The sequence below is a fragment of the Melanerpes formicivorus genome, unplaced genomic scaffold (genome assembly GCF_026170545.1).
Source record: "Melanerpes formicivorus ecotype bairdi unplaced genomic scaffold, bMelFor1.0.p_v2 SCAF_1, whole genome shotgun sequence".
NCBI lineage: Eukaryota > Metazoa > Chordata > Aves > Piciformes > Picidae > Melanerpes > Melanerpes formicivorus.
Genome location: NW_027142353.1, coordinates 58,747,958 through 58,770,699, shown reverse-complemented (window position 1 = coordinate 58,770,699; position 22,742 = coordinate 58,747,958). Strand labels below are relative to the sequence as shown.

Below are 22,742 nucleotides of genomic sequence, written 5' to 3'. Positions count from 1 at the left end.
GCTGTTTGCTGTCCTAAGCCTCTCTCTACCAAGCTTAAGTTGAGCACTTCCAGGGAAATCCAGTCTCTGAGGTCTGGGGAATTTTGTTACTAGTATCACTGCACCAGGACGTCAGACTGAAGGATCGCTATGAACTTGAGAGGCCCTCAGTGTTTTGCAGGTTTCATTTTATGTCTGCCCCCAGGATAACATGTCACATCATTTGGTACTCAGCTTTAAGCCTACAAACACTCTGAAGTGCTGGTTTTGTCAGGACAGAACATTGCAATACAGCAGACAGGTCTGTGTGATGCACGGTCAGGTGGGGTGGCCTGGTGGTCCCTGGAACAGAAGGCTGGGAACAAGAGGAACAGTAACCTGCAAAGCAAACAGCCACCTCTGGTCACACTATCAGACCTTTGCCTGTGTGTGACCAGAGCTAAACAGTGGGGTTTGTTTGGTCCAGAGCAGAATAGAATAGAATAGAATAGAATAGAATAGAATAGAATAGAATAGAATAGAATAGAATAGAATAGAATAGAATAGAATAGAACAGAAAAGAACAGAACAGAATAGAATAGAATAGAATAGAATAGAATAGAATAGAATAGACCAGACCAGACCAGACCAGACCAGACCAGATCAGACCAGGTTGGAAGAGACCTTCAAGATCATCACGTCCAACACATCAACCAATCCAACCCACCTAAACAACTAAACCATGGCACCAAGCACCCTATCAAGTCTCCTCCTGAACACCTCCAGTGATGGTGACTCCACCACCTCCCCAGGCAGCCCATTCCAATGGGCAATCACTCTCTCTGTATAGAACTTCTTCCTAACATCCAACCTAAACCTCCCCTGGCGCAGCCTGAGACTGTGTCCTCTTGTTCTGGTACTGGCTGCCTGGGAGAAGAAAACTCCCACCTCTCTACTCTGGGGTGCAGAGAGGCACTTCAAAGGTGACTAGTAGATGGAGGAGGACTGTCACGGGACAGGCATTAGCATTGACAGCACAGGTCATACCCACACGAGCTCCGCTCTCTCTTTATCTTCCAGACTGCAAAGAATAAACATTTAAACACATTTGTTATTTAAATAAAGCCAAAAAAGGAAGGGAACTATTACGAAAACCACTGCACTGTGAAACCTGTAACATCCAAATCCATCTGTTGACCTTAAAGGGTTACAGCTCATTAGATTTCCAGGAGGTAAAGAACAACTACTGCCGAAAGCAGCTGTGGTGGCACATAATTGTGTGTCGCAATAAGCTTCTCAATACCTCTCTGCAATACATGTTGTTGACATCTACCTACTGTCCTCCCTTGTCATTTTCTCCTTCACCACTTGATACCTCTCCAAGCATCTGAAAAGGCTGCCTGACTTTAATCAAAGAAATAGTTCATACCATTTCGAGGCCTCAGAGGATGTCAGAGTTCTTTCAACTCTTCTAATGTCTTTGAAGAGCTGATGTGCTCCTGGGACCAGCCTCCGGCTCACAGCCCCGGGGAACACTGGGAAGACCTCTTTAGTAACAAGCCATGTATTGCACACTCAGCTCACTCATCAGCACTGCTCTAGCCAGTCTTCACCACATCAGAACTTCCTTCCAGAACCAAGACCAGATGAGACCCAGCACCATCAGGCTGCCTGGGATAGGGAGGGTGACACTTTCTGCTCTGGGTCAGGGTGAAACAAATGGGAAACGCTGCTGTGGCTTAGCTGAAAGCGGCTGGCCAAAAGCAGCAGCTCGCAGCAGGAATACCAATGGTATTCAAAGCCTAATAGCAAAGTCTGACTCTTCTCTCAGACACACCAGGTGCTTCATTGTAGAACTGGCAGAAGTGGGAATTTAACCTCTGTATTTAGTCTATTTCTTTAGTTAAGAAATAATGTTAATCAGCCCTGGCAGTAAAGAAATGCTTAATGCTACAGCAGGCACTGCCTCTGTCTGGGAAGGGGAAAACACACAAATCCATGGGGCCCAATGGAATGCATCCAGGTGTGCTGAGAGAGCTGGCTGATACTGTTGCTGAGATTCTCTCCATCATCTGTGAAAAGTCATGGAGAACAGCAGAGGTGCCTGACAACTGGAAGAAAGCAAATGTAGATGATGGAGCAGCTCATCCTGGAGGTCATCTTTAACCACATGGAAGAAAAGAGAGTTATCATGAATAGCCAACGTGGATTTACCAAGGAGAGATCTTGCTTGACTAATCTGATAGGTGCCTATGACAAAGGAAGAGCTGTGGGTGTCATATACCTTGACTTCAGTGGTTAGCTTGGAGGCACCTCAGAGCTCTCCCCAGTCAGAACAAGAGCACTGAGTAACTGAGACTGCAGTTACTGCAGACCTCATTCCAAATTTGTCATACAAGGTCAGGATATGGCAGCAGTTTGGACTGTTTCAAACAGTGCTTGGATTTCTTGCCAGTACATTGCATATCCTTATGGGAAAAGCACCTACAGGCAAACACACCAACAGCTCTGCAGGAATCCAGGCACTAACAAACACATGGCCATATCGATAGAGTGTAAGGGATGCAGTCCTCCTGCTTGCTTCTACATCAATGCAACCTACAGTAATCAGAAATAATAGGCAGCTCCATTTAGTTCAGTTGCACAAACAGGCAGCTGAAGCTGTCCCTGCCCTTTCTCACTGGTGACACACTGATGCCATCCAAGGTAGCTCTGGTCCCACAGCCAAACTGGGAACCGAGTAACTGCTGCACCCAAATACAGCATCCCAGTGGTGAAGCCAGAACAGGGCCCATGATGCAAAACTGTGTCATGCAGGACCCCTCTGAAAACCTGTCCCAGGTGGAAAATGCAACTTTCCTGAAAGCATTCCATAGAGGAGAGACCACAATGAGGCAATGTCATGGTAGGGCCAAACATCCCCAGCACAAACCCAGACAGACACTAAGGTGTCTAGAGATGGTCCCTCTCCCCCCTCCTTCCTGCAGAAAGCCAGGGTAATGCAGGAAGAGGAACAAAGAGGACAGGACTGTGAATGTCTGGTAAACAACCCTGTATCTATGGCAAGGGCATGCGTGCTGGCCACAGCCTGGCAGAAACCCTTCCCACTGGGTAACTATGTGCTGGTTTCATGCCCTATCGGTGCAATCAATCTCAGGCAAGACTTATATACAGGATGATTTCTAGTTGCTTGTGCCTTGCTTAGCCTTGCTTTTGCCTTGCTCAAGCCTTGTGTGCTTGAACCTGCTTTGACTTTGTCTGGCTTGAAGCTGCCTCGAGTTGCACAGCCTCGAGTTGCCCGGCCCAGCGCCTGGGATAAAGCCACAAGCATACACACCACAAGTTACCGGAGGAGCCACCAGCTTAGGAGTCAGAACCAAACCTGCTTCCCCCAATAAGCCACTCTCACTCCAAGAGTATGGGGAAGCCCCCACTCTGGGAAAGGGCAGGAAGGAGGCAGTTGTCTGGAGATGGGAAATCAACTGCTTGCTGTGCTGTAAATACTTTAAGAGTAGAGGGGTAGTCTGGTCCTGCAATGCAGTCAGGGACTGGATCACATTTTCATTTCTGCCTATGGCATCAACTAGTTTACTTCTCACTTTGGACTCTGTTTCTCCTTCCCATCTTGGACTTTCTTGCTTAAATCAAGGTTTGGACTGACAACTGCCTTCCCCTGCATGCCTTCGTATCCAGAGTACTGTCCATTGAGTTGCCCCTGCAAAAGAAACTGTGTAACAGTGAGCGTCTGTTCTTCACTTTCCAGCAACATGTTCTCTCCTGTCACCAGGGTCTGCCCACATCACCAGGTCTGGATCATTAATGCCCAACAGCCTGACTACAGATGTTATCAAGGAGGAAGTTTCCTCCTGCATAACCTCACCAGCTGCCACAGTACCAGAAGAGCCAAAACACACATGCACAGGAAGTCTGATGCTTCCCAGCTATATAGTATTTATTAAATGTGTGCAAACCAACACCTAAACATGACCAAGAAGGCTCACCTGCCATGGACATGCCTCCATGTGGGCCAAAGAAAAGAAATCAGCAGAGAAGGGCAATGAGGCTGGGGAGAGGCCTCAAGCACAAGCCCTATGAGGAGAGGCTGGGAACTGGGTTGTTTAGCCTGGAGAAGAGGAGGCTCAGGGGAGACCTTACTGCTGTCTACAACTACCTGAAGGGAGGTTGTAGCCAGGAGGGGGTTGGTCTCTTCTCCCAGGCAATCAGCACCAGAACAAGAGGACACAGTCTCAAGCTGCACCAGGGGAAGTTTAGGCTTGAGGTGAGGAGAAAGTTCTTCACAGAGAGAGTTGTTAGCCTTTGGAATGTGCTGCCCAGGAAGGTGGTGGAGTCGCCATCCCTGGAGGTGTTCAAGAGGGGACTGGATGTGGCACTTGGTGCCATGGTTAAGTAGTCATGAGGTGTTGGGTGACAGGTTGGACTTGCTGATCTTTGAGGTCTTTCCCAACCTTGTTGATTCTATGATTCTATGACATGGCTGCTGCTATGTGAACATGAGCTCTTGATCCCCAAGTGCTCTTTGGAAACATAGTGAGAAAGGCACCAGCAAGATGAATTGTGGTGGCAGCAAGCTCCTCTCTTACCACTGTCACACCACTCAGATTTTCTCCATTGTATGATGAGGGGGATGTAGCACAGCCTAGGAGAAATGGTGACTGGGAGCAGACTGCCAACATAGCAGCCTTTAACCTGCAGGCATCAGCAGCAACGGCTGCTGCCCATCAGCCCTGCTTCAGTTCCCCTCTACTCCCATTTTTTCTTCCTTTGAAATGCAACAAATAAAACCTGCTCCTCTGCCAACATTTAGGGGCTGAAGCTACTTTGCAAGAAGTCTGCACCAATATTGAATTGCTTCAGTTGTTGCCTCTGGTTGGTTTGGTTTTGTAGGTTTTTTTGTTTGAGCCTTTTTTGTTTTGGTTGGTTTGGGGGGTTTTGTTGTGTGTTATTTTTGTTGTTGTTTGGAGTTTTTTGATTGGTTTTTATTGTTGTTCTTGTTTTCAGTTGATTGTTAATTTATCTTAAGGGGCATCTGAGCTGTCACCTCACACCTAGAGTGCTATAGGCAGAGAGCGTTACACTCACAGGAAGGCAGGCATTTAGCAGAGCTGGTCAGGGCATTCCATCTGGGTAACCTCACACCTAGAGAAATCTAGGGAGTGGCAGTATGAATTGTGGATGCTTGAGGGTGGAGAAAAAGGGCTGTGGTATTCCTACTGCCTTTCCAGTTCCCCTCAAGAGAAAAAACATCCAAACTGAATGAGATCTGTGATCCTTGACAGACACCATACCAGGCAGGACCAAACCGGGCATTTTGACTCTTCAGCCAATCTGCTTCACATGCCACTTGTACCCTCCTGCTAGACACACAGTTTCATACAGCAAACAGCTTTGCCTTTCCTGCCCAGAGCTCCATTCCAATGAGGTGTGAGCTGCAGGGAAGCCACTACAGCTACACCAGCATAAAGTGGTGCAAAAGAAGGGAGAATCAGGTCCTCTGTACGGCATTTGCTGTACTGATTTCCATGGCCAGTGTTTTCCCATTGAATTCTCTTCCTTGTGTAAAATAAACACTCTGCAGAGGCTGCACCTGAGTTTGGCTATTATTTTGTAAACATGTACACAGTGCCAATCACTGTGGTTGACTCAACAATCTTTATTCTTTGCTTTGAAAAGAGGTACTAGCTGCAGCTTGCATTCAAAATACCTTTCACGCTGTAAAAATCAAACCAAACACCACAGACAGTGGAGCAAACACCACAGACTATAACTTTTCTAGAATCACACACCAGTTTCCCTGGTCATAGTAACTCTTCTGAACTCTCACACAATCCAAGGTTCTGCATGCTGCTTCCAGTTCCCCTTCACGGAACACATGATAATAGCGGTGGAAAACAGGACTGAGTTCCTGTGACCCCTTGGAGCCGGCTGGTCCCAACACTTTATCAGTTCTTTCCTCTTTCTTTTGACTGCCACCTTTCAGGTGCCAGGGAACCAGCAAATCCTGAGAGTGAAAGGAGGTTCTGTTAGTGTGAACAGGCAGTCTAGAGTCTGCTATTGGTTTTGCATCACAATCTTTGTGCTTTGAGTCACTAAGGAGTTGGTCAGAATATGCCGAGTCTTGGCTGCTGCTGTCAGGCATTTGATCACTAAGTGATCTCTGGGACGTGTCAGTATTGATTTCCTCCTCTTTGTCTTTACTACCATTCTTTTCCTTAAGGTATTTAGACTTCTGGTTTTTGTATTCCTGTTCCATTGCCCAGACATAAATGAGAGCTGTTCCACCAGGTCTTAGAAGCCGGACTAGTTCACGGATAGTAGCCAGTCTCCTCTCCTATAAAGGAAAAGCAGAAGTGTTGAAGCTAGTACATAAACAGAAAGACAGGAGAGCAGAATGACAGCAATTCCTCCTTACTGTCCCTCCCAACATACAATAAAAATCAGAGGGGATTTTTTCCACTACTCCCTTTCATTCATAACATTATCCATCACTAGGTGCAAGCCAAGACATCTTCCTAAACACAATTCTCAGTGAAACACAATTTCTTCACCAAAAGGCTTGTCAAGCTGTCCAGGGAAGTATTTAAGTCACCATCTCTGGAGGTATTCAAACAACATGTAGATGTGGCACTAAGGGACATGGTTTAGCGGTGGACTTAGCAGTGCAATGTTTATGGCTTGACTTGATGATCTTAAAGGTCTTTTCCAACCTAAATGATTCTCTGATTCTTTCCACATGAAAATCATGCCGTGCCAAGCAGGATTTCTTGGACATATAAGTCCATCTGCAAATGACACATACCTCTTCAAGGAGGTTGTTCAGCATCTAAAATCCCAGATTCAAATCTACCACACCTGATGATACACAACTGAAGTCTGCAGCTGAAGCAGTCAGATACATGGCTTAAACACAGGTCCTCTGACCGCGCAAAGATACCTTAGTCTTCTCCGTGACTTCTTCCTACTTTTTTATATTGGGTTCAGAATTATTTGCTCTATTTCTGGCATGAACAGAGCAGTGGGGCCATTCTAAGATTATGGCTCCACCATCTAGGAGCTTGGTACAGTCACAGATTTCCTTCCAAGAGAAGTTTACACAGCCTACAGATACAGCAGACTCATGAGTAGCATCCCCTAATTTAGAGATGAACAATTAAGAAACAGAGAGGAAAAAAACCCACAAGATCTGGTCAAGATGTGAGCTAGAGAATAACCTCTCCCTTGACTTCCAGAGCTAAGCCCTCTTCTACAGAGTCATTATGTGTAAACAGAGAAAAAATGAAAGCCAAACACCTAGATCAAAGTGCCAGGAGGAGCAGGGGCATGGGGTTGCTTAGCCTGGAGAAGAGGAGGCTCAGAGGAGACCTTATTGCTGTCTACAACTACCTGAAGGGAGGTTGTAGCCAGGTGGAGGCTGGTCTCCTCTCCCAGGCAACCAGCAGCAGAACAAGAGGACACAGTCTCAAGCTGCACCAGGGGAGGTTTAGACTGGATATTAGGAAGAAGTTTTTCATAGAAAGAGTGATTGTCCATTGGAATGTGCTGCCCAGGGAGGTGGTGGAGTCACCATCTCTGGAGGTGTTTAGGCAGAGACTGGATGGGGCACTTGGTGCCATGGTTTAGTTGACTAGACAGTGTTGAATGATAGGTTGGACTCGATGATCTCAACATTCTTTTCCAACCTGGTTAATTCTATTCTATTGACTAAATAAACAGAAGGAGAATGGGAAGAGAAAGTCTAAGAAGTGGCAGCAGTGCAACAGCTTAGGTCTGCTCTGATAACTGCTTACACCAAATGCAAGCCTGCAATTTCTCCCCATTTTGTTCTTTCCTTCAAACTATCAGGTTTTTGTCATATTAGTAGCTCTACACAGCAACAGAAAAGTACAGATGAGCACAGAGAGGGGTGACTTACTGCTGTTGAGAAATGGTGGATTACAGCGATGGAGATGCAGGCGTCACAGGAACCACTGCGGATTGGCACCGACAAGGCGTCACAGACAAAAGCCTGGAAATGTTTCTCTCCACAAATATCCACCAGGCTTTTGCTGCGATCACAGCCAACCTGTAACAGAAAGTGATTCATTAAGCTTCTCATGAGAGGATAATTACAAGACTGGAAAATGATTTTCACTTGATGCTTAAAGTAACAGCATCATCACGGTCTCCTACTGAGGCAACACATTTTAGTTCAAAATAAAAAGAAGAGGAAGTGTGAGAAAATAGCCTTACATGGGAAGAATATATGCTCCTCGGCACAGACAGAAAGCAAAGCAAACTCTGATCCCAGGATGACAGGATCATAGGATGTTAGGGGTTGGAAGGGACCTTACTTAAAACAAAGATGTTTACTTACAACAAAGATGGCAGATTGGATATTAGACAGCTCATTATAACACCTTCATTTTGAACCACCTTAAGATAGATTTCAACCTAACCTTTCCTTAAAAATGGCTTTTAAGTATCCTGAAGTCAGCAAAATGAGACATGACCAAACCTCAGTGTTTTATTTTCCTTTCAATTGCCATTTGTACCTGACCAGATTTTAAGCGACCAGATACTGAACTCACAGAAGCTGAATCTGTAAATGCAAGTGAGTGGTGACTTTGGTGGTACCATGAAAGTATGTCACACAGCTTCACTAATCACAAAGGTTTCATCATTTTAGTATAACTAAGGAAATGCTCAGGTCCAGGCTTCTTTGCCCTTGGTATCACAACCCAGCAAAAAAACATTCTTCCAGGGTTCTCTACCTTCCAAATGAAGTGAACCCTAGGAACCACTTCACGACACCTCATAAAATGTTTCTGGTTTTCCCCTTTGATCCTTGCCCAGCATGCAGATCAAAGACAGCAAGAAAAAGCATCCAGAAGATGTCTTTTACATGCTTCCATAAAAACAGTAAAACCAGAATGATGCTTCTGAAAGAACAGACTGAGGCATGCAGCACTCTCATTTTCATGTGTGCCACACACACTGAATACTCAAGCCAAAGCCCTGCTACCAAGTCATATATCCAACTCAGCTTGCATAAGAATACTAAGTTTATTTTGAATAGAATAGAATAGAATAGAATAGAATAGAATAGAATAGAATAGAATAGAATAGAATAGAATAGACCAGGTTAGAAGAGACCTTAAAGATCATCATGTCCGACCCATCAACCAATCCAACCCACCCAAACAGCTAACCCATGGCACCAAGCACCCCATCAAGTCTCCTCCTGAACACCTCCAATGATGGCGACTCCACCACCTCCCTGGGCAGCCCATTCCAATGGGCAATCACTCTTTCTGTATAGAACTTCTTCCTAACATCCAACCTAAACCTCCCCTGGCGCAGCCTGAGACTGTGTCCTCTTGTTCTGGTACTGGCTGCCTGGGAGAAGAGACCAACATCCACCTGTCTACAACCTCCCTTCAGGTAGTTGTAGAGAGCAATAAGGTCACCCCTGAGCCTCCTCTTCTCCAGGCTAAGCAACCCCAGCTCCCTCAGCCTCTCCTCATAGGGCTTGTGTTCCAAGCCCCTCACCAACTTTGTTGCCCTTCTCTGGACTCGTTCCAGCAAGTCAACATCTTTCCTAAACTGAGGGGCCCAGAACTGGACACAGTACTCGAGGTGTGGCCTAACCAGTGCAGTGTCCAGGGGCAGAATGACCTCCCTGCTCCTGCTGGCCACACTGTTCCTGATGCAGGCCAGGATGCCATTGGCCCTCTTGGATGCCTGGGCACACTGCAGGCTCATGTTCAGCCTACCATCGACCAGTACCCCCAGGTCCCTCTCTGCCTGGCCGCTCTCCAGCCACTCTGACCCCAGCCTGTAGCACTGCATGGGGTTGTTGTGGCCAATGTGCAGAACCCGGCACTTGGATGTGTTCAATCTCATGCCGTTGGATTCTGCCCATCTGTCCAGCCTGTCGAGGTCCCTCTGCAAAGCCTCTCTACCCTCCAGCAGATCAACTCCTGCCCCCAGCTTGGTGTCTTCAGCAAATTTACTGATGATGGACTCAATGCCCTCATCCAGATCATCAATAAAGATGTTAAAGAGCATGGGGCCCAGCACTGATACTTGGGGCACACCACTAGTGACTGGCCGCCAGCAATAAGTAGATAACAAAGAACAGATCCAGACCACTAAACAATTACTGTTAACAGTATTTAATTGCACTTGACACAGGAAGAACACTAAACCATCTCTGATGCAAGAAGAACAGCAGATAACTTGCTCTAGTTAATTGTACCAAAGGCAGCAGTTCTTCTAGTATTAAAAATCTCTTTTGCAATGACTGATGAAAATATATTTCTTTTCCATTATAATTTTCCACTTTATCAGGTCAAGTAATTTCAGCTTGCAGTCTAGCATCACAATCTTGAAGAAAACCAGGATTGTGTTCCTGTCGTAGGTCCTGAAAGCTTTCAGCTGAGCTGCTTTCTAGTCAGGTCCATGACTTTTGGTCCAAAGTAAATGAAATGGCTGTGAAAATGCCAACCTGACAACCCAAGATAATCCTCCACAAAAATAGTGCTGTGAATATGTACATGTTTTCCTGCCAATTAGTTCTACACAGTCCTGAAAAGATCAATCCCAGCATTTCTTTCTTCCCATTTATTCCTTGGTCTCATCTCTGCATTTACTGAAGCACCCAGTGAATAGTGTTGCTTATGAATAAAGAAAAAAGAAACTCTTGTTTACTTGGAAGCAAACATAAATCCCCCTAATTTCACACTGGAAGCCAACTGAAGTGTCTTTAAATTACTCTCATCATGGAATGGATTTAGCAGAAAACCTGCATGTTAGAGATTCTACGCCTCATTACCAGCGCCTTCATCTACTTTTGCAATTAAGACATTAGCATGCAGTATTTAATAAAACTCAGAGGACCAAATTCACTGCTGCCAGAAGGGGGGAGAGTATTTGTAACTTCCACTGACAACAAGCTTCCTCAGAAAGCACTGCCTTGGTCCTGCGCTTCTCTAGCAAAAAACGGGCTGGATAATGCAACTCAATCCTCCCACCCAAAATGACCTTGAAAAGGACTGCACTGTATGCTGATGAAATCCAATGAACTGAGAATGAGAACAAAGGCATGAGTGCCAGAATGTGAAGTCTCATTTGCATCTAAATTGTATCAAATAATTACAAAGTCAGGCTTACTTGTATTGTCATACTTATTAAAGCAAACCTACAGCCACGGCAAAACCGATTCTGTTTCGCAAGGAAAATGGAGATCTCCAAACGGATCACCCTGGATGCACAGCTAGCAGCTCTGAAATAGGTGGAGCAGGCTAAAAATTTGCATGGCTTTAAATGTAAACATTATCATAGGTGCTATGCATATATACATAAAGGCTGAACACAGAGAGTCACCACAGATATGTCTGGTGCTGAAGCCAAGCAAATTCAGCATCCTGACTAGAATTATCCCTGCATGGTATTTTACAAGAATCATAATCACCACATCCCTGCATTTTCTAGCTTACAAGAAACATGCATTCATTAAAAACCAAAATACACTGGCTTTAACAGCTTAGAAAACAATAAGCTAGCACAAAGCAGCTAACTTTAGTGGTGCAATGCCAGCCTGCAGCTGGGAAAATGAAGCTATGATTCTTTATGGGTACAGAAAACATTTATGCCAAGGGGCAGAGACCCCAAACCCAACTTTGCTCAATTCTATTACCAACTGATTTCTACATTCTAAAGCAAACAGAAGCTTGGATGTGATGAAGCTTCCTTTATGAAAAGCAATTCAAAGGAATGTTTCCGCTTAGAATGGGTTTATTTTTCTCTAATTCAATATGTAATCAAAACATTAAAAAATATATATATCTCAAAACATAACTGGAATGCTTTATCTTTTGCAGTTCATCTCTCTAACTTTGATGCTCAGCACAGGATATTATCCTTGCTGACATCTCTTCCAGAAGAGTAGAGAAAAGAGTAGAGAAAAGGGGAGGTGGTGGAGTCGCCATCAGGGGAAGTATTTAGGAGGAGACTTGATGGAGTGCTTGGTGCCATGGTCTAGTTGATTAGATGGTGTTGGATGATGAGCTGGACATGATGACCTCAAAGGTCTCTTCCAGCCTGGTCTATTCCATTCCATTCCATTCCATTCCATTCCATTCCATTCCATTCCATTCCATACTAAAACCAGACCAATTCAGTGTACACATCCAACAGAATCTGGTGCATCTCTTGGTGAGCGAAGATGTGTACATTTTTAAGGCTCCCTATTACTTGCTACCCATGAATCTTTCCAGTCATTTCTTACACTTGTTTTCCCAGTTTTTCAAATCAAATGCCTTGCCCCCCACTCCCTCCAATTTTTCATATAAACTTCAAATGGCACGACTGACTCCTCAACTGACTCCACCTCTCAGTAGAGTGCACTCTCAGTAAGTTGTTCTACACCTTTTAATATTTACCCAAAGGATGTTGGTTTCTCAGATTTTACTCCAGACTACCATTCCTTCAACCTTGCCTTTCTGGCAGGTACCTCTGACCCTTTTCTTCACTGTTCTCCATAATACAAAGTTGGTGAGGGGTTTGGAACACAAGTCCTATGAGGAAAGTCTGAGGGAGCTGGGATTGCTTAGCCTGGAGAAGAGGAGGCTCAGGGGTGACCTCATTGCCCTCTACAACTACCTGAAGGGAGGTTGTAGACAGGCAGAGGTAGGTCTCTTCTCCCAGGCAGCCAGTACCAGAACAAGAGGACACAGTCTCAGGCTGCACCAGGGGAGGTATAGGCTAGAGGTTAGGAAGAAGTTCTATACAGAGAGAGTGATTGCCTGTTGGGAGGTGGTGGAGTCACCATCATTGGAGGTGTTCAGGAGGAGACTTGATGGGGTGCTTGGTGCCATGGTTTAGTTGTTTAGGTGGGTTGGATTGGTTGATGTGTTGGACGTGATGATCTTGAAGGTCTCTTCCAACCTGGTTTATTCTATGTAATTCTATGTGGACAAGGGCTCACAAGAGCCCCAGAACGGCCACTAATACCTACATACTGGGGCTCAGAATTCAGTCACATTTTTAACAGGGGTTTCAGGCACTCATTTTCACTGTGTTTGGTTAACCACTAACTGCATCCAGCTCTTGTTTTAAGCCAGGAAATCTTGTATTAGTATGGAAACCTGTAACCACATAACCGCAATTGGAACCCTGGCAAACAGAGAAAGAGGCAAAAGTGTGTTGTTATTCTAGCACACAGCAGCCTCTCTTTAGGGCATGATAGGTAATGCAAACCTTTAGACTAACAGAAGTATTGCAAAAGACTAGCATAAAGGAGGGTAAGAGAAGGGAGAAACACATCTGACACCTGTGATTTGTCCGAGTTTGCTGCAGCTCTCTGGAATGGGCTAACAGACTGATATGCCATCCTGTTCCTTCGTGTTCCCAGGTATGTTCACCATTTCAGCCAGGAGCAGCTAAAAGCAGTTTAATGCAATCTACTTCATGCAGTGGTTTGGAATAGACCACTAAGGGGCCAAAGAAATAAATAGTTTGCTTTGTAGTGGTGCTGCAAATCTGCAAGAGATAAATCCTCTTGCAAACTTAAATAAAGATGGGTAAGGACAACAGGTTGATGATGCCCACCATGATATGTTATCTTTCTATGTTACCTCATTAAAACTACCTACCTGGTAGAATTTGTTCATTTAAGTACCTGGAAACCTGATTGACTCAGCACATTAGAAACTGATCAAGAAAGCAACACCTAACTCTGAACTCCAGCCGCTAAATGGAATTATGTGGCTCCCTAGAGAAACACCTCAGCTATAACTAATAGCACAAGGGCCTCAAGAAACCAAATTACATTCCAGCAAACACACGCATGCAAGTAGAGAAAGAGACACCAGCACAGCCACGGCAAGACAGACAAATCTCCTTGCTCCAGTCAGTCTGAGTCAGGCCTTTAGCATTCTCTTCACGTAGTGTTTTGGCTTTCTGTTGCATACAGTCAGGGAGTCTGTGGAAAGAAAGTGCTATGTCTACAACATGGAGTTCATTTCTCAATGACAAAGAGTCAGAACCAAGTAGAGCAATTCACTGTTCATTCTGAGTTTCTGCTGCTGATGCCTAGTTACTTCTGAGCTGTCTTCCCAGATCTCCTATCATCTTAATGACTCCTATTCACTGCAAGAAAGAGCAGGAAAGATTTTTCTGCCTCATTCTCTGGTTGTTAATATACAGTGAACCTACTCCAGGTATACCTTTAGCAATTATTCTTTTCCTTCCTGCTTTTACCCATTACCACTAAGTCCTTTGAATAAGAATTTGTTCTGAATTAACACAGACCCAGTGCAACTAAAACTCATGCCCTCGTGACACAACCACACCACAGCAAATGTTCATTCACATTCCCTCTTCCCCACACCCCAGGAGAAAACAAATATAAACACGGTTCCAGTGGAGCCCAGTATGGGACAGTGATGCACGAAACAGAGATGTGGATCTCACAGGAAAGAAGTGTCTTACAAGGTCATGTGAAATATGAGTTATGTTACTGATTACCTTTGAATGACACACAGTACAGGAAAGGGAATGTCTATATTAAAGCAAACCTTTTGGGATCTTGCTTTGCTCTAAGTTTCTTCCTAACATCAGAATTCTGGCAAGCAGGGTAATTTCTTCATATATAAAGAAAAAATATTTACCCAACGACATCTTAAGCTGTTTCTAACTGGGTTATCCACCACTTTATCTGTTCAATTAAAAATGTAAAACCCCCAACTGAAAAGCTTCAATGACTTTCACTCACACCCTAGTCCCATGAGGATGTTGAACATTTGCACATCACCACAACTACCTGAACACTGGAAACTGGAAGGCAGAGCTGAACACTGGAAACTGAAGACAGAGCTAAAGCTCTCATTAGAATTTAGAATAGAATAGAATAGAATAGAATAGAATAGACCAGACCAGGTTGGAGGAGACCTTTGAGATCGAGTCCAACTGATCATCCAACACTATCTAATCAAATCAACTAAACCATGCCACCAAGCACCCCATGCAGTCTCTTCCTAAACACCTCCAGTGATGGTGACTCCACCACCTCCCTAGGCAGCACATTCTAATGGCAAATCTCTCTTTCTGTGAAGAACTTCTTCCTAACATCCGGCCTAAACCTCTCCTGGTGCAGCCTGAGACTGTGTCCTCTTGTTCTGGTGCTGGTTGCCTGGGAGAAGAGACCAACCCCTTCCTGGCTACAACCACCTTTCAAGTAGTTGTAGAGGGCAATGAGGTCACCCCTGAGCCTCCTCCTTTCCAGGCTAAACAATCCCAGCTCCCTCAGCCTCTCCTCACAGGGCTTGTGCTTGAGGCCTCTCCCCAGCCTTGTTGCCCTTCTCTGGACACGCTCAAGTGTTTCAATGTCCTTCTTAAACTGAGGGGCCCAGAACCGGACACAGGACTCAAAGTGTGGCCTAACCAATGCAGAGTACAGGGGCAGAATGACTTCCCTGCTCCTGCTGGCCACACTATTCCTAATGCAGGCCAGGATGCCATTGCCCTTCTTGGCCACCTGGGCACACTGCTGGCTCATGTTTAGGCAGCTGTCGATCAGTACCCCCAGGTCCCTCTCTGTTTGGGAGCTCTCCAGCCACTCTGACCCCAGCCTGTAGCTCTGCATGGGGTTGCTGTGGCCAAAGTGCAGCACCTGGCACTTGGACTTGTTAAATGCCATCCCATTGGATTCTGCCCATCTGTCCAGTCGGTCGAGGTCCCTCTTTCCTTTGTGTCCAAACTGGTCTAATACCACATAGTTCCTCTCACTTATGATAGTTTAGTTATTTCAGTCTTTTTGAGATGTCCTGTAATTACAAAGAAAATAAAAGATCTGTAAACACAATATGCACTGCTTGCTCTTCTACCACACTTTGGCTCAAGCAGGAAAATAAATATAGCAGAAAGAGGGAGTCACATCCATCCTCTTGAGACTCTGTGCTGCCTTGAAGATGAAAACAAGCACATGCAAAGTGTACAGTCTAGCTCCAGCCAAGAACAACCAGCTGTCACCAGAACAAAATAAAATGTCAAGGAAGGTCAACCGAATGAAACAATTCCCAGATTCTCTTTTTTTCAACTGCCTCAACTGTTCCTTTAAACATGTCCTCCTTTTCACTGTTGCTCTTCATGTTTTCAACTTGTCCTGCAGCCACATATGAATTAACTCCTCAAGTAACAGATGAGAGAGGCTGACTGGCTTTCATTTGACTGTAGACAGGTCATCTTTCTTTCCCTTGGTTAAATGTGGGCTCCAGCAAAGAGGCTGGGGCTGGCAATTTCTGGATAGAACAGAACAGAATAAACCAAGCTAGAATGAAGCATCTTGCAGAGATTTTGCCTTAAAGGTCTAGCACAAACCTACAAAACAGCAATTTACCAAATTCATTCAACAAGCAGGTAACCCTCAGGAATTTTTGTCCTCTCTTTTTTCTTACAGGAACCAGAAGTAAGAGACTGAAATGCCTCTTAGAACAGACTAGACTAGACTAGACTAGACTAGAATAGAACAGAACAGAATAAACCATGCTGGAAAAGACCTTCGAAATCATCAAGTCCAACCTATCACCCAACACCATCTAATCAATCAAACCACGGCACCAAGCACCCCATTCAGTCTCTTCTTAAACACTTCAGTGACAGTGACTCCACCACCTCCCTGGGCAGCACATTCCAATGGCCAATCACTCTTTCTGTGAAGAACTTCTTCCTAACATCCAGCCTAAACCTCCCCTGGTGCAGCCTGAGACCGTGTCCTCTTGTGTACCCCTTCAGGTAGTTGTAGACAGCAATAAGGTCTCCCCTGAGCCTCCTCTTCTCCAGGCAAAACAACCCCAGCTCCCTCAACCTCTCCCCATAGGGCTTGTGCTCCAAACCTCTCCCTAGCTTTGCTGCCCGTCTCTGGACACATTCCAGCAACTCAATAGGATACAGCAGTTAGGCATAAACATGCCTGCTTATAAATCAGCTGATTTTGTTACAGCTTATTAGAACAGTAATATAAATAAGTCCATTACTAATAAAGACAGGGCTGTAAATAGCAACTTATGTTTTCTAGCTGAATATAAATAGCAGGACAAAAACTCCTGAAAGAGACAAACAAGTGTGACTTTTATTATCAATAATGAATGTTTTGCCTTCTACACAGAAGTTTTTGAGTCTGGTGGATTTCAAAGTGTTTTGCAGTACAAACACATGAAAGAATCAGACAATTCTGCAACAGAGAAGGGCAGATACCATAACACACACCTCTCAGAAAGATTCCTTTGGAGTTAAAAAGCAACAGGAAGTTTTGACTCTTGCCAAAATGTCTTTGAAATACTTGCAATAATAACTATCTCTTCATTCATATTTGTGTGTGCTTCATGTCTCGAGACGGAATAGGAAGGAAGAGAAGTAAAACTAGGCTAAGTGCATACTGTGAGACAGGGAAGGTGGTAAGAGCATCACAACAACAATGTCAAAACTGACTAGAAGTGAAGAAGATGAAATGTGAGAAAGGCCAGAAACATGTGCCAAAGCTGAGACTCCCCCATGCATTTTATGTTATCATGTTTACTGGGAGTATGCACAGAGTCAGAGTGGGAGAGCCAAACACAGTGTCATTCACAAATGAGCCATGCCACCAGGTCAAAGGGAGCTGAAGAAGATACATGAATAGTGGCTGCCCATGAAGTCTTCAGGGACACATGCATTGCATTCCCCATCCACTAGCCAAAAGAAAAATTTTTTGGAAGTATTCAAGCTACCTAACAATTTTCCCTTTTACTAAGCTTACTCAATGACAACAGCAGAAAAGGCGAAAGCATCCATTATTATTTCTTCAATCCAATGCAGCCATTACTGTTTTTTCTGTTATCAACATATAGCAAAGCAAATGTGGCTTTGAAAAAATAAAAGGCTACACCACACTGTGAATGGATGTGGAAACCTAACACAACTGGTAATTGATCTTGGATCAAGAAATAGCTTTTTGTTCTTGGCACTCTTCCCACAACTGTAGTTTCAACACGCTACAACTGCACGACGGAGTAATCACTAGTACCAATGAAATCAAAAGACAGAAGCTACTACTTACCATGTACAAATCTTTGTTGATGCCTAGGTATTTCCCATTACCACAGCCAACATCAGCCACTATTGATCCTTTTGGTAGGGACCTGAGAAAGTCAACGATCTGGGGCCACGGGCTATGCCGGGTACTGCTGAAGTGTGTGGCAATCTCTTCATACACCTTGTGTACGTATTCTTGCTCCAGCTTCGAGGCCTCCATCTCATTGTGGGGAAATGAAGGCTGTAGAACCTGTCTTTGCTGTTCTTTCTGGCTGTCACACACAGATGGGTAAACTAGATACAGCAACAGATAAAATTAATATATTTTCTTAATAACTCCTGTTTGTTAGACTTAATTCAGCATGACAAAATGAAAAGTGGAACATTAAAATGCAAAAAATGCTTCAGTCCTCCTTTGCCTTTTAAAAACTGAAAAGTAGGTCAAACTGCAGGAGTCTTTGATGACCTAAAACCAAGCAGCCTGCACACACATACCTGAAGCTGTTTGCAGCAATCATTCATCTTGCTGTGCTAACAAGGTTTACGGTTTCAAAGCTGAGACAGTGCCCCTAGTACCAAAGATCATGGCATCATTGCAGTTCAGCCTCTGAAATTCTGTTCTGACAGCACAAATGGACTTCAATTCCATGTAATCATTGAGCCACCTATCTATTACTATCTGTTCTGCCCTAAGGCACTGACACAGCTCTACTGCTGCAAATCTGACTGCTTCTCCTTCTCTAAGGTACTTAATTTTCATGAAATTACAGTCCCCTTCAAATAAGAAACAACCAAAACTGACAGAAGCCTGAAGAATAGGATTTGCTTCTATTCTGGTACGTTAATCTAGCAATGAAATGCAAGGTTTCAGATTACTTGTCTGGCTCTGGAGCAAGCCAAATGCCTTGCTGCAAAGAGAAACTCCAGCAATCACACGGATGCAACTAATGCAAGCCACATAGTATACCTAACTCTGAGCCATTCAGGAAATGGCTACCAGGACTGTCAAAACTACCCAAAAGGATCACAGTATCACAGTATCACAGTATAACTAAGGTTGGAAGAGACCTCGAGGATCATCAAGTCCAACCTATCAACACAGACCCCATGACTAGACCATGGCACCAAGTGCCACGTCCAATCTCCTCTTGAACACCTCCAGGGACGGTGACTCCACCACCTCCCTGGGCAGCACATTCCAATGACTAATGACTCGCTCGGTGAAGAACTTTCTCCTCACCTCGAGTTTAAACCTCCCCTGGCGCAGCTTGAGACTGTGTCCCCTTATTCTGGTGCTGGTTGCCTGGGAGAAGAGACCAACCCCTTCCTGGCTACAACCACCTTTCAGGTAGTTGTAGAGAGCAATGAGGTCTCCCCTGAGCCTCCTCTTCTCCAGGCTAAACAATCCCAGCTCCCTCAGCCTCTCCTTGTAGGGCTTGTGTTCAAGGCCTCTCCCCAGCCTTGTTGCCCTTCTCTGGACACATTCAAGTGTTTCGATGTCCTTCTTAAACTGAGAAGCCCAGAACTGGACACAGTACTCAAGATGCGGCCTAACAATGCAGAGTACAGGGGCACAATGACTTCCCTGCTCCTGCTGGCCACACTATTCCTAATGCAGGCCAGGATGCCATTGGCCCTTCTGGCCACCTGGGCACACTGCTGGCTGATGTTCAGGCAGCTGTCAATCAGTACCCCCAGGTCCCTCTCTGTTCGGCAGCTCTCCAGCCACTCTGACCCCAGCCTGTAGCTCTGCATGGGATTGCCGCAGCCAAAGTGCAGCACTCGGCACTTGGATTATGCCCATCTGTCCAGCCTGTCGAGGTCCCTCTGCAGAGCCTTTCTACCCTCTAACTGACTAACATCTGCTCCTAGGATAAAGCAGCATGCTCAAAAAATAAGCTTACATAGTGGTGGTAAATAATGATTTTTACTTGAAGATCACCTCAAGACACCTACTGCAGTTGCAAGGGATTCTCCTCACTTTCCTGAATGTAAACGATGTCCTCGTTTCCCTTCGATTTAGCGTTAGATCTCCAACATCAGGAGTGATTGTTCCAACTTTTTGCCCGAGCTCAGATGCTTGAATGACATCATATTTTCGGGGTGTAATCCTTAAACAAAGTAACACAAAATTAGAGAATAATTGAAATTACATCAGAAAAAAAGAATCCATCTTTATAAGAAGGCAATTCTTACATACGGTGAAGGGCAACAAAGTTGGTGAGGGGCTTGGAACACAAGCCCTATGAGGAGAGGCTGAGGGAGCTGGGGCTGCTTAGCCTGGAGAAGAGGAGGCTCAGGGGTGACCTTATTGCTGTCTACAACTACCTGAAGGGGGGTTGCAGACAGGCAGAGGTTGGTCTCTTCTCCCAGGCAGTCAGCACCAGAACAAGAGGACACAGTCTCAGGCTGCGCCAGGGGAGGTTCAGGCTGGAGGTCAGGAGGAAGTTTTACACAGAGAGAGTGATTGCCCATTGGAATGGGCTGCCCGGGGAGGTGGTGGAGTCACCATCACTGGAGGTGTTCAGGAGGAGACTTGACAGGGTGCTTGGTTACATGGGTTAGTTGATTAGGTGGTGTTGGATGATCTTGAAGGTCTCTTCCAACCTGGTCTATTCTATTCTATTCTATTCTATTCTATTCTATTCTGAGTGTGATGACAATATGCTCTTTAATTTCAGAGAAACAAAGAAGAGCTGGCTCACAAACTAATGATGCTAATTGAAGGGTTATTTTTATTGCAAAAAATTACACTGCCCTTCCCTCCCTCCTTTTCCTTTCATAAAGTTTGACTGTTTAGTTTTCTAGGACTTTTTTAAAAGTATGTATTGATTGCATATTGAGAAATGTGTTTGCTAAAGATAAAATACTACAAACGGTGCCCGTGGGTATAAAAGCATAGGACTGGCGGAGTTCTACATTAGCAGATTGAAATTTCTTGTCACAAAAGAGCCTCCCCAAAGAATTCTGCTTTGCAACAGAATTGCTTTTCCATTTATTAACAGAAGAGATAAAGAATGTAGCACTTGAGAGATTTGCCAAAAATGCCCAAAGAGAGAAACTCTGCTGTGGGTCTAGAATAGAATAGAATAGAATAGAATAGACCAGACCAGACCAGACCAAGTTGGAAGAGACCTTCAAGATCATCGCATCCAACCTATCATCCAACACCACCTAATCAACTAAACCATGCAACCAATCACCCTATCAAGTCTCCTCCTGAACACCTCCAATGATGGTGACTCCACCACCTCCTCAGGAAGCCCATTCCAATTCTCTCTGTGTAAAACTTCCTCCTGACCTCCAGCCTAAACCTTCCCTGGCGCAGCTTAAGACTGTGTCCTCTTGTTCTGGTGCTGGTAGCCTGGGAGAAGAGACCAACTTCTCTGCCTGTCTACAACCCCCCTTAAGGTAGTTGTAGAGAGCAATAAGGTCACCCCTGAGTCTACTCTTCTCCAGGCTAAGCAACCCCAGCTCCCTCAGTCTTTCCTCATAGGGCTTGTGTTGCAAGCCCCTCACCAACTTTGTTGCTCTTCTCTGGACATGCTCCAGCAACTCAACATCCTTCCTAAACTGAGGAGCCTGAGCAAACAAAGTGGGAGAACAGCTTCTTAAGCTACTTCTGGATTTGACACAGAGCTAAACACAACACAAAAACATTTTTGCAAGGTTAAAATTCACAGAATGAAAGTGATTCAGGAACTTTCCTGAGGTGACAAAAGTTTGAAATAATTTTATCCAGAGGTTTACATTACGAAAAATACCAAACCAAAGTATTCTTAATAACTCTGCAATGGACCTGTCTCAAAGTTAAGTCGAAAGGAGAAAGTAGAATATGAAACATGAGAGAAGAGAAACAGCTGCACCTACATGTAGATTTCCATCACTCACACATGGGAAAAAGTAGATACTCTCACAACTAAATGAAAGCTCTTCAGGGAAATAGCTTCAAAGCTGTTACTCTCACACTGAAACACTTCCTGAACATACTCATCAAGGAGATGAATATGGAAATTTCTTCCAAACCCAACAAAACCAAACCCCCAACCCCAAACAGACAAACCAAAAACCCACCACAAAAACAACAACTACTGATAAAAAAGAAGTAACAAAGCAAACACAAAACCAAAGCCAACAAAAACCATCTCTAAGGAATTGGCCTCTTAGTGAGGCCACTCCAAAGTACTTTACTCCCAGCCCAACAAACTCAGTATGTAACTGATGTTCATACTGGTTAGCTGAGCTTGACCCTTACAGGCTGGGCCAAAAGAAGTTTCTTCCAAACCCAACAAAACCAAACTCCCAACCCCAAACAGACAAACCAAAAACCCACCACACAAACAACTACTGATAAAAAAGAAATAACAAAGCAAACACAAAACCAAAGCCAACAAAACCCATCTCTAAGGAATTGGCCTCTTAGTGAGTACTTACTCCCAGCACAACCACCTCAGTATGTAACTGATGTTCATACTGGTTAGCTGAGCTTGACCCTTACAGGCTGGGCCAAAAGAGGCAAAAGTATATAGACTGCAAGTGATGGTCTTGGTGGTGCTGAATTAACAGCTGGATTTCATGATCTTAAAGGTCTTAATGGGAAGGTCATGAGTTCAAGCCTGCAGTGGGCAGTAGTCTCCTCCCTACTCTAGTCATGAGGTCTGTGGTGACAGGTTGGACTTGATGATCTTTGAGGTCTCTTCCAACCTTGGTGATAC

General features: G+C 44.7%; 1 protein-coding gene across 2 annotated transcripts in view; it reads right to left on the bottom strand.

Annotated features, from left to right (window-relative positions):
- Positions 1-5,580: 5,580 nt before the first annotated feature.
- The window catches only part of ALKBH8 (alkB homolog 8, tRNA methyltransferase), a 64,187-nt gene continuing 47,025 nt past the window's right edge, over positions 5,581-22,742 (bottom strand). For both annotated transcript variants that reach the window (XM_068144826.1, XM_068144824.1), the window contains 4 exons: positions 19,984-20,138; positions 18,053-18,321; positions 7,889-8,038; positions 5,581-6,307 (listed from right to left, as the gene is read on the bottom strand). In XM_068144826.1, the coding sequence (XP_068000927.1) occupies positions 5,738-6,307; positions 7,889-8,038; positions 18,053-18,321; positions 19,984-20,138 (1,144 nt within the window). In that variant the 3' untranslated portion in view covers positions 5,581-5,737. The remainder of the gene's footprint in view (positions 6,308-7,888; positions 8,039-18,052; positions 18,322-19,983; positions 20,139-22,742) is intronic.